This window comes from Amphiura filiformis, chromosome 13 (genome assembly GCF_039555335.1).
Source record: "Amphiura filiformis chromosome 13, Afil_fr2py, whole genome shotgun sequence".
Lineage (NCBI taxonomy): Eukaryota > Metazoa > Echinodermata > Ophiuroidea > Amphilepidida > Amphiuridae > Amphiura > Amphiura filiformis.
In genome coordinates this window covers 50582866-50595268 of record NC_092640.1, presented here as the reverse complement: position 1 = coordinate 50595268, position 12403 = coordinate 50582866, and the positions used below count along the sequence as shown (strand labels likewise).

The 12403-nt window shown below is 36.1% G+C and overlaps 1 protein-coding gene across 1 annotated transcript in view; it reads right to left on the bottom strand.

Moving 5' to 3' along the window:
• The window catches only part of LOC140168490 (carboxypeptidase B-like), a 39333-nt gene extending 28254 nt beyond the window's left edge, over positions 1-11079 (bottom strand). Inside the window, exon 1 of the mRNA XM_072191890.1 lies at positions 10947-11079. Coding sequence (XP_072047991.1) covers positions 10947-11023 — 77 coding nt within the window. The 5' untranslated portion in view covers positions 11024-11079. The remainder of the gene's footprint in view (positions 1-10946) is intronic.
• Positions 11080-12403: the final 1324 nt, after the last annotated feature.

Sequence of the window (12403 nt, the reverse complement as noted above, 5' to 3'; positions counted from 1 at the left end):
GCAAAAAGATGCATATTAAGACCATGCACCAGGTACAGCTTTTACAAGCGTGAAAGTCTTGCCGTTTTAAAATATAAGGACATTTTGTGCATAATTTTGACATTTTTTTACTAAAACGTCGATTTCTCATAGTTCACTTTTGACAATATTGCACGATTTTTGTGACAAAATAACTCGAAAAATATGCAAGCAAAGGGTAAACTTTTTGCACTATCGTTTAGAGTACATCAAAGTCTAGGGAAGGTTTTCTCATTTTTGCAGAATATTTGTTATAATCAAAAATATACACCATTATGTGCAATTTTTAGCTGAATAGAATGACAAAATTGCTTTTTTCACATGTTTTTCCAATATTTCGAAAAAGAGACGAATTTCAAAAAATAAAAAACCTTCCCTAAGTTCATGTCTCTTCTTCATTAAAAGCTAACTGATTTTTTTTTACTCCGAACTGATTTTTTTTAAGTTGTCACAAAAAAATTGGGGTAAAAAAGTGATTTTTTGTGATTTTATCAAAAACTCGAGATTTTTGAAAAAATCTGACGTCACCATGGGATTCCTTGATTCATTTCCTTTCCAAAAATGTATAGTTTTATATACTTTGGAGATACAATTCAGAAATAATGATGCTCGAAAAGGTCCATGTTCTCTCCCATTACTCTGCCCTTAAATCAGTTTAACACAAATCTGATATTTACGTGAACATATTAAATTATAACAGTGGTTCATCTTTTTGTAAAGTATTTGAGAGCAATTGCCTTTTTACGCAATTGGTTGTATATTTCACCTGCTAAAATTAATATTATATTTAACTTTGGTGATATTTTTTTTGGTAAATGGTTTTTGATACAAGTCTCCTTGTACACAAATAATAGCCGGTGGACAAAATATCATTGACCATCCAGGATATGATTTGCATCCGTGACCTGTGGATTGACGGACCGATACTATAGAAAATAAGCTAATGAGCTAGACTTCAAACCGCCAGGTTAATTCTGTTTATGTAAGCTTCGAGGATATGAATACAAAATCAAGTTGTGTTAGCTATCTGATGTTGCACTGCCCTTTATACAATTTTAGTATTTTGTACATGTCTTGACTTTACCTTACTATAAAGACATTATTTTAAATGAAATATAGTCATCCAAGGTTGTCAATTCATAAATTATCAGAGCCATAACATTTCTGCTGAAGACGCAACTGGAAAGTGTGCTGAGGCTTGTGGATCAACGTCTAGGCGTTGTGCCTGTGCGTAGCGCACTATAAATCACTGCGCTGTTTTCTTCTTCTTCTTTTTTTTTATACTGTGAAAGCGCTCCCGGTAAGCGAAAAAATTCTAGTAATGTTAAAGTTTTAAGAAATTCTTCTAATGTTGAAGTTGTCAAATCCACATATCATTGACGAGAACTCCGAGCGATTTTCAGTCATGACTTACAACTCACAAGCTGGTCTCCACTATATTGAGTGCAGGTCTCTTAATTTATCCCTTGAGAAAGAAAAGTTTTGTCTTTTCGAAACGTCGGGTGTTTAACGTTGTTTATATGTCTTGTGTTACTCCCTTCATTGGATGTTGTGTCATATTGTCCCTGTTTTTAATTTTACAACTCATAGCAAGAATTGTGTTAAACAATTATATACACACCTATGTCAAACAAACCGGTTGGTTTCAGTCCGATACAGCAACAACAACAACAAAATATGACAAAATATGTCAAAAAATAATATTCTCTTTAATATGAATTGTATGCTATCCTTAGGCCATGTCCATTTGATGGCAAGAACAGACGCCATTATGGCACTGCGACGGAAATTACAAGAGCAATATATGAATACTCTAGCAACAACTTGAATCAGAAGGACTTCATATCGCCACAGGTTGTATGCGTGTATGCAGTCTGAAATCAGGTTTTAAAGAGCAGTTATGTAAGCTTGTTCTGGCGAATCACACTAATTATATGCTTGTTAATTGTAACTGCCTTCAGTTAATACTATGCATAATTCTTACGCAACTATTCAGACATTCAAAACAGCTTATACGATAAGTAATAAAAATCGTTGGTGATTTGATTTAAATAATAAGAGTGTGTCGATCCCCCAGGTTAATCACTGTAATTCTTTGCAATCATCATGCATATTATAATGACTCCGATGAATAAAAGGAAAGAGCTATGCTAAAAACGACTGTTGCAAATAAAAGTATATATAAATATCGATTTTGGATTGTGTTGGTTTTAACAGCAGTTCTAAATAGTGATAATATCTATGATCAGTGTACTTCGTTTATATTTATAAATGCGCTTTTATAGATACACACGTGACCACCTGTGCGCTGCCATAACAGCTTATAGACAGTAGGTCTCGAAGTGACATTCTACATAGCGGGTGGTCTTTCTATACATTTGAATGCAAAGGCGCAACAACATGAGACTACTGTGGCAGCAAAATTGTCTATTTTTTCAACTTTGTGTAAACGTTTCCGTCGTTGAATACTTTTCTCCGTCGTCAAATACTTTCAATATGTTGTTTTTAATAACATATTACAAATGTGACTGGACACTACGAATCAGCCGTAAAGTCGGCCCCGGTCAATTTTATTTTAAAACTATGACAATCGAATTGAAAAACCAAGTTTATCAGGGAAAAACCAGGTTTCTCGGTCGATAAACTTGGTTTATCAAAAACTATGACAATCAAATTCGAAAAACCTGGTTTTTAGATTGAAAAACCAGGTTTATCAAAAAAAACTATGACAATCGAATTGAAAAACCAAGTTTATCGGCGAAAAACCAGGGTTCTCGGTCGATAAACCTGGTTTTTCAAAAACTATGACAATCGAATTCGAAAACCTGTTTTTTGATTGAAAACCAGGTTTATCAATAAAAACTATGACAATCGAATTGAAAAACCAAGTTTATCAGTGAAAAACCAGGTTTCTCGGCCGATAAACCTGGTTTCTCAAAAACTATGACAATCAAATTCGAAAAACCTGGTTTTCGATTGAAAACCAGGTTTATCAAATCGAAAACCAAGTTTATCGATTGATTGTCATAGTTTTTGATAAACCTGGTTTATCAGCCGAAAAACCAAGTTTATCAAAAAACTCTGACAATCGAATTGATAAACCTGGTTTTTCGATTGAAAAACCAGGTTTATCGACGAAAAACCAGGTTTTTCTGTTCTATTGTGCAATATACTTGCCATAGCAGGGCGCTCTATCCTTTCTACCTCGTTGATCACACCATGCCCGCGCATGAAGTGTGTCGCCATTACTAATGGTTTGGAAATTCCGGTTTTCGAGGAGCATTCGATTGTCATACAATGTAGTTTTTGATAAACCTGGTTTTCGAATTCGATTGTCATAGTTTTTGAAAAAACAGGTTTATCGACCGAGAAACCTGGTTTTTCGAATTCGATTGTCGTAGTTTTTGAAAAACCAGGTTTATCGACCGAGAAACCTGGTTTTTCGTCGATAAACTTGGTTTTTCAAATCGATTGTCATAGTTTTTTTTGATAAACCTGGTTTTTCAATCGAAAAACCAGGTTTTTCGAATTCGATTGTCATAGTTTTTGAAAAACCAGGTTTATCGACCGATAAACCTGGTTTTTCGCCGATAAACTTGGTTTTTCAAATCGATTGTCATATTTTTTTTTGATAAACCTGGTTTTTCGAATTCGATTGTCATAGTTTTTGATTAACCTGGTTTATCAAAAAAAAACTGTGACAATCGAGTACTATACACTTGCACTCCCCGATTGCACTTAGGCTAGATCCTCCAGGCCTCGAATACCGGTACTCACGCACGGCCGCTTCACTGTGTTGTATTGAGGACTGGAGCAGGGCCTGGACTGGAGCAAACAACGTTCGAAAATATGAATATTGAGTAGATTTTGATTACGTCATTGATTTCAGAGACGGGGAATATAAAAACAACAGACGCTTATGAAGCCGAGTGGATTTGCTGATTTATTGTGGTCTGTACGCTACATAGGCCTACAAGGAGCTTGAAAACAAACTGTCGAGTACCACAACTTCGTACACGCATCGATTCCCCCTGGTACTGTACACTCCATGCCAGCAAATTTTGATGTGCTTACATGTTTTTAACATGATATTGGTAGGATGGATGTGGAATCTTCAAGGGGTATATGTAAGAGCACCTTTACCAAATCGGCAGGACCTCTATCCTTTCTACCTCGTTGATCACACCATGCCCGCGCGCCATGAAGTGTGTCACCATTACTATTACAATGTAGTTTTTGATAAACCTGGTTTTCGAATTCGATTGTCATAGTTTTTTTGAAAAACCAGGTTTATCGACCGAGAAACCTGGTTTTTCGAATTCGATTGTCGTAGTTTTGAAAAACCAGGTTTATCGACCGAGAAACCTGGTTTTCGTCGATAAACTTGGTTTTTCAAATCGATTGTCATAGTTTTTTTGATAAACCTGGTTTTTCAATCGAAAACCAGGTTTTTCGAATTTGATTGTCATAGTTTTTGAAAAACCAGGTTTATCGACCGAGAAACGTGGTTTTTCATAAACTTGGTTTTTCAAATCGATTGTCATAGTTTTTTTGATAAACCTGGTTTTTCAATCGAAAAACCAGGTTTTTCAAATTCGATTGTCATAGTTTTTGATAAACCAGGTTTATCGACCGATAAACCTGGTTTTTCGCCGATAAACTTGGTGTTTCAAATCGATTGTCATAGTTTTTTGATAAACCTGGTTTTCAATCGAAAACCAGGTTTTTCAAATTCGATTGTCATAGTTTTTGATAAACCAGGTTTATCGACCGAGAAACCAGGTTTTTCGAAAACTATGACAATCGAATTTGAAAACCTGGTTTTCGATTGAAAACCAGGTTTATCAGTGAAAACCAAGTTTATCGGCGAAAACCAGGTTTCTCTGCCGAAAAACCTGGTTTTTCACCGAAAAACCAGGTTTCTCGATCGAAAACCAGGTTTTCGATCGAAAAACCAGGTTTATCTACGAAAAACCAGGTTTTTCTGTTCTATTGTGCAATATACTTGCCATACCCTGCTCGCCGAATCTGTGAAGCCGGTTTGGGTGCTGTATAGATACACAAACAGGCGCGTAGCCAGCATTGTCAATCCGAGGGGGCAAACGTCTTTATCGTCCCTAAAACGTCGTTATCGTCCCTATTCTTTTTTATAGTATTCGATTGTCATAGCTTTTTTTGATAAACCAGGTTAATCAAAAACTATGACAATCGAATTCGAAAAACCTGGTTTTTCGATTGAAAACCAGGTTTATCAAAAAACTATGACAATCGAATTTGACAAACCTGGTTTTTCGATTGAAAACCAGGTTTATCAAAAAAACTATGACAATCGAATTGAAAAACCAAGTTTATCAGGGAAAAACCAGGTTTCTCGGTCGATAAACTTGGTTTATCAAAAACTATGACAATCAAATTCGAAAAACCTTGAAAACCTGGTTTTCGAATGAAAACCAGGTTTATCAAAAAAACTATGACAATCGAATTGAAAAACCAAGTTTATCGGCGAAAAACCAGGTTTCTCGGTCGATAAACCTGGTTTTTCAAAAACTATGACAATCGAATTCGAAAAACCTGGTTTTTTGATTGAAAAACCAGGTTTATCAATAAAAACTATGACAATCGAATTGAAAAACCAAGTTTATCAGTGAAAAACCAGGTTTCTCGGCCGATAAACCTGGTTTCTCAAAAACTTGACCTACCTTGACCTAAGGCGTCGGCACGGATGCTGATGCACTCTGCCTTGCCATCTGATCCATGGTGAATCCATGCCATACCACTCGGTCTTTGGCCATTCTTCCTGCTGCTGCTATGGAGGTGATATTTTTAGCCAAGCAGTCTGTTTTGATAGTGTCCATCCATCTTTTGGGAGGTCTTCCACGTGGTCTTTTTCCATGTACATTGCCCTCTATCACAATTTTGGGGTATCTGTCATTTCGCATTCGCTGAATGTGACCAAAGAAGCGGATCCTTTTTGGGTGATTTTATCAATGATTGTGTTGTTCAGTCCAAGTGTGTCCCGTATTATGGTGTTGCGTATTCTGTCCAGTCGTGATACGCCCATGATCTTTCTCAAGCACATCATTTCAAAGACTAGAAGTCGATTTTCGTCTTCTTTCTTGATGGTCCAGGTTTCGGCTCCATACATTAGGATAGATAGTACTAGGACTCTGTATAGTTCAATTTTGGTGGCCTGTTGAATGTCCTTTGCATTCCATATGCTATGAAGTCTTTGGACTGCTTCTAGAGCTTTTCCTATTCTGTGTCTGATGTCTTCTCTGCTTGTGCCCTTCTGAGATATGGTGCCTCCCAGGTACACAAACTCATCCACTTGCTTGAGCAGATTGCCATTAATGTTGATGTTAAGGTTGACTTTTTGGCTGCTGATAACCTGTACTTCGGTTTTACCAATATTGATCTTCAGTCCGAGGTTCGAGCTGCTACGAAAGACGTTGTCCACTGCAGTCTGCAGGTGACTAGCAGAGTCAGCTAGCAGGACAATGTCATCGGCGAAGCGGAGGTTTGAGATCATATGTCCCTGGATCAATATTCCTATGTCGGTGTCATGGGTTGCGTACAGCATAACAAGTTCAAGAAGTATGTTGAAGAGTTGTGGGGATATCACACACCCTTGCCGCACTCCCACTGTTGTGTGAAACCACTCAGTCAGGTCGCCATTCACACGCACAGCACTGTTTGATATACTGTATAGTGCTTTGAGGAGCCTGATGATCTTACTTGGGAAGCCGAGGAATCCCATTGCTTTCCACAGCCCATCCTGCCATATGGTGTCGAAGGCCTTTTCAAAGTCAATGTAGCAGCAATACAGGTTCTTGCCTTTCTCAAGGAATTTCTCTGCGATTTGACGTAAGGTGAAAAGTTGGTCGACTGTTGATCTTCCAGGTCGAAAGCCGGCTTGGGATTCAGACATGACCTCCTCTGCTTTTTTCATGATTCTACGTTGGAGAATGGTGGTGAACACTTTCCCTGCATGGCTCAGTAGGCTGATGCCCCTGTAGTTTGCACAGTCAAGCTTGTCTTTTTTCTTGAATATGGGTGTTATTATGGCCTTTCCCAGTCCTCTGGGAAGACTTCATTCTTCCATATTTTGTTGCACAGCCGGTGCAGGATTTTGACACCTGCTTCACCCGATGCCTTAAGCTCTTCAGCTGTCACATTGTCATATCCAGGTGCTTTGCCATCAGATAGCTTTTTTATGGCACTGGTAATCTCATCCTTCAGAATGTCTGGCTCCTCTTCTGTGCTTGGCATTTGTGGGATGCTGTTTACTATCTCTTCATTAATAGGGTTTTGGTTGTTGTAAAGTTGTTCATAATTTTCTCTCCATCGGTTTTTCACATCTTGAAGTTCAGTTAGTATCTTTCCTTCTTTGTTCTTTACAGTTTGCATTTTGGTGGTTGGTTTGTTAGTGATTTTCTTTATTGTAGAATACACCTCTTTTGACTTGGCAGCCTGGTGTGCATTCTCTACATTTCTGCATAGGTCTTTCAGCCAAATGTCTTTGCAGTCTTTGGTTTTCCGTTTGATTTCCCTAGTGAGGTAGTTGTACCTTGTCTTTTTGCTAGGATCTATCAGTTTCTCCTGCTTGACCTTTGAACGTTCTTCACTTAAACTGATGACCTCCTCGCTTATCCAGGGTTTAGGCTTTTGAGCCTTTTTGTTTCCCAGTATCTTCTTTGATGTGTTGCTGAAAGCTGTTTTTATTGCTTCCCATGAGTCATTGATGTCAGTGTCTTCATCGTCAAGCAATGGGGCAAAGCTACCCCAATTTCGACCTCATACCTCTCTCTTGTAGCTTGAGTCTTGAGTTTGAAGACATCATATCGCTTGGGATATTTTGGTTTAGGTTTAGTCTTGAATTTCAGTTGGATGTTTGCTAGTACAAGTTGGTGGTCGGATCCCACGTCAGCACTTGGAAAGCTCCTTGAGTTTGTAATACATCCTTTCCATTTGCTGCTGATCATAATAAAGTCAATTTTATTATGAGTTCTTTGATCAGGGGATTCCCATGTCCATTGTCTGCTGGCTTTGTTTTGTTTGAACATAGTGTTGGTGAGGCACAGATTGTTTGTGGCGCAGAAAGTTAACAGCTTTTCACCTCTGGCGTTTATGTTCCCATATCCATAGTTCCCCATTACATTTGCCCATTCTGAGTTGTTGTCTCCTACTTTGGCATTGAGGTCCCCCATTACCATTAGAATGTCTTTTTTGGGCGTTTTGTTTATTTCATGTTGTAGTTGGTCGTAGAATTCGTCCACGCTGTTTTCAGTATCTGCAGTATTGGGTGCATATACTTGGATGATGGTGATTGCTCCCGTCTTAGTTTGAAATCTTGCAGACATTATTCTTGCTGAGATGGGGTTGTAGCCTAGGAGGGCATTTTGTGCCTGTTTGTTGAGAATCAGAGCGACTCCTGCTCTGTGGATGGTATCATTTCCTGCGCAAAGGATTTTACAGCCTTCCATGGTTAATTCGCCAGAGTCTGTCCAATGCGTCTCAGCAATTCCCAGTATTTCCCATTTAAAGTTTTTCATTTGATTAAGTAGTATTTCCAGGTTCTCAAAAACTATGACAATCAAATTCGAAATACCTGGTTTTTCGATTGAAAAAACAGGTTTATCAAATCGAAAAACCAAGTTTATCGATTGGATTGTCATAGTTTTTGATAAACCTGGTTTATCAGCCGAAAAACCAAGTTTATCAAAAACTCTGACAATCGAATTGATAAACCTGGTTTTTCGATTTAAAAAACCTGGTTTTTCGCTTGAAAAACCAGGTTTATCGACAAAAACCAGGTTTTCTGTTCTATTGTGCAATATACTTGCCATACACGACACTACCAACTTGCGACTTTGCCTCATTTCGTGGTAGCAGGTTAAAAAATTTCCACACAAACTGTAGATATGTGGTTTGTATAATGTCTCCAAAATTACACATATCGGCACAAACTCACAGGAAAAGAAGGCAGGAGTCTTCCAAACTGATTACGATCTTAAAAAGTACTGCAAATCTTCAACTTCACGTTAGCTTAAATCAAATACATTGAAAGTACTGAAAAATGTAATTGGATTCAATGTTGGGTGATTCGCAGCAAGTAATATTTAATGTCTATTGCCGTGGAAAATTACTCACTAGAAATTGAGTATGGGCGAGCGGTGGAGAGCGAGGGCGATCGCTCACCTCAGACAGCAAGGCCTGAAATAATGACGACGATTATAATGAATTTCAAAAGCAAAACACGTACTCTACATCTGCATTTTGACTCGATATCTTCTTGTATCATACCTTTCATTGCAAGATCACGTAGCAATTTCTCTCTTAATAAAATGGGTAATAAAAAAAACATTTGGAAAGTTGACATGAAATGTGTCATAAATGCTCTCACTAAATAACTGTACTGTCGCAAAATATAAATATTGCTATTTCTTGTTTCCCCGGAAAATGATCCGAGAGAGTAATATAAAAGCATTAAAACACAGGCAATTCATACATTATAAAAAACAGATAAAATTAAGCAGCATTTAAATCTAAAGAACATATTCTATTATGTTTCTTTGCGGTAGTAAATTACTCAAAAAATAATGTTCCGACGGTACAGTTCTTTTATAGATACCCTGTATAATAATAAAGAGCGCATTACTGCCTGTTTCTTTAACGTTATTAATAATTCTCTGCAAAATGTATTCATATAAGTTTTTGGTTGAAATGACAATCAATTATTACCACCAATAATTTAAAAGAATAATCTTAAGGGTAGACGAGGTATTGTTGGTCGAAGCAACCTAAAATTTGATTTTCATTATTTATATCAATATATTATTGAAAATTAACGCCTTGATGTTTTGCAAAAGTTCATTCTACAAATCATATACTTTGCAAACTTGCTTAATTTATTGTTGTTAATGAGTTATGTACGTTTTACAAAAGTGTTGTTGCTTCAGCCCTCTTTACAACGTAACTCAAGAACCGCAGCACCTATAAAAGCGTATCTGTGATATTTTAATTATTCTGCACGCTCGCTATGAATTGAGCAATGCAGTTTTTGCCAAAGCTCACTACCATTCGTAAGATGCTGTGAACTACCAAATCACAACAGTTTAAAATAATTAATAACCTTAAGTGCACATATCTATTTTCATAACGAGATCATCTTTAACGGTGATTTACTTTGAAGTTCCAGGTTATTATTAAACCATTTATACACAAACTCCATTAATTGGTTGTCGATTGCGAATCATCTTCAGTAGTTAAGAATGTATTTCTTTCTTATATCATAATTTTATATTAAAAATGCCGAATAATTGATTGACAAAAGAATCAACTAACTAAACAGCGATCGAAATCAATAATAATTTTAATTCACTATTTCCAGTAATTAAGTCAGTAAAATAAATGATTCACGTAATTTAGCTATTAAAAAAAAAATTTCATTTCGACAAAAAAGTATTGATCAAATAATTAAGGTAATTTTAAAAATCGTTAAGAAATTTATGTTAAGGTTTAAAAGTTTGCTAAACGATTATAATTATATCAAATTTTATAATTTGTGACAAGATTCATACAAAGTGAGAACAAAGTCCAGAAAGATGAGTTTTCAGGGTTTTTCCATTGTAATCAACTCATGGATGCAACTCCAAGACCATTGTTGGTGACATTAATTAGTCTTCTCATTTTGCTGTCGGGTAAGAATCGTATAGTTTTCTTATATTTCACTTGGTTTCAGTAGGAAGCACACTGAGGCTTTATGGTAGGACCATACGAGTGCAAAATATGTAAACTAATGACTACCCTGACGCACACACCCCACCTCTCTGCGCTCCACCCATCCCCACACAACAAACCCAAACATAATAACAAACCCGCTTAAATAATAATTTCTAATAACAAAAACAATATATCAGTTGACTTACCCATCATATTTTACAGTTGCAGCAATGTAAACATTCAAAGTTAGTAGTATATTCAAAATGGTTAATATCCACCCCATATCTTACCGCGACGTACTTAGCAGACGATTTGCAACTAAAATGCCACGAACCTTCCCGCCTGCCAAGGAGCACGTGGTGTAAAGGTGGCGCAGCTTACTACGTCAGTTTTGAGCGTTTTACCGGTTTTTTCCTTCCTGCACTTGAAAACTGTTTACAGCTATTGACACCTTTGGCGATTTTACTATTTAAAGTTATAATGGTTATGGGGATAGCTAAGACTACTTAACTCAAATTGCAATCATGAAAAAGTGCTATTTGTTTTTTTGTTATGAACAAAAATTTTCACTCATTACATGAAATAACGACGAAAATTTAGACAGATTGTATTTCACCATTTTTTATTTTTCATAACCTTATATAAGAAAGTATATACTGTATTATAAAGAGGATTAACGTCATGAAATCAACACAGCGCCGCCACTTTTCCTATGTGAATTTTGTACAGGTTTTTCATGAGATCATAAGAAAATTTGTTTCGTTATTTTCCAGAAATTTTTGATGTTGAGAAGTTGATTAAAACTGTTTAAATGTATTATAGATGATATTGAAGTAAATAAATAGTCTTCAAGTTAGTATTATTTTCTAAAAATTGAACAATTGTTACTGCGGAAAACAGTTCAACGCGGGAGTTTATCGTTGACTCGACAAAATAATAGGGAAATTGACCAGTATCAAAACGTGCAATCCTGAACAATCAGTGTAGTAATTTGAAATTGGCATCCTATGTAATAAAAGCAATTAAAAACAGTTACATTATATTTTACTATATTTGACTAAGACCAACTGTGGCTCCCACGGGCTTGAGTAAAATCGTTCAAGTATATTCACACATAAACTATGAAAAAGCAATCTTATTTAATGATGTTTTGTAATTTTTATTGGTAATTTTTCACCATTGAAACATAAAACAAGGCCGTGGCTTGCTGTCGACGATATCAATTTCCGAAAGGTCTTCACTGTGACTTACGCAAAGCCTGTCATCCGTACCGGTAGTCTCTGGTTCAATTTGTTGTGGCTTAAAGCATGCAAGAATATAAATATAATTGATATAAATATCGGTAAAAATGCCTTTGAATGAGAATGTTTCTGAAGCTGCTAGTAGTGATTGATTCTATTTGATATCATTTGTTTTATAAAATAATAAAATAAAAACCACATTTTTCATTATATTTTTAACATCATGAGATCTTTGAAACAATAAACCCTTGGCTTCTTGAAATTTAAACGAGTCGATTTAAAATTCTAGATTTTTAAACAATGTAATCAAATATTTTCATCATCATATTATTCATAATTACATTTTTTTACTTCAAACATGTGCTCAGCTTATTCATGTTATAGCTTTATAAACATATTTAAAGGATGTTCGTAAAACGTCA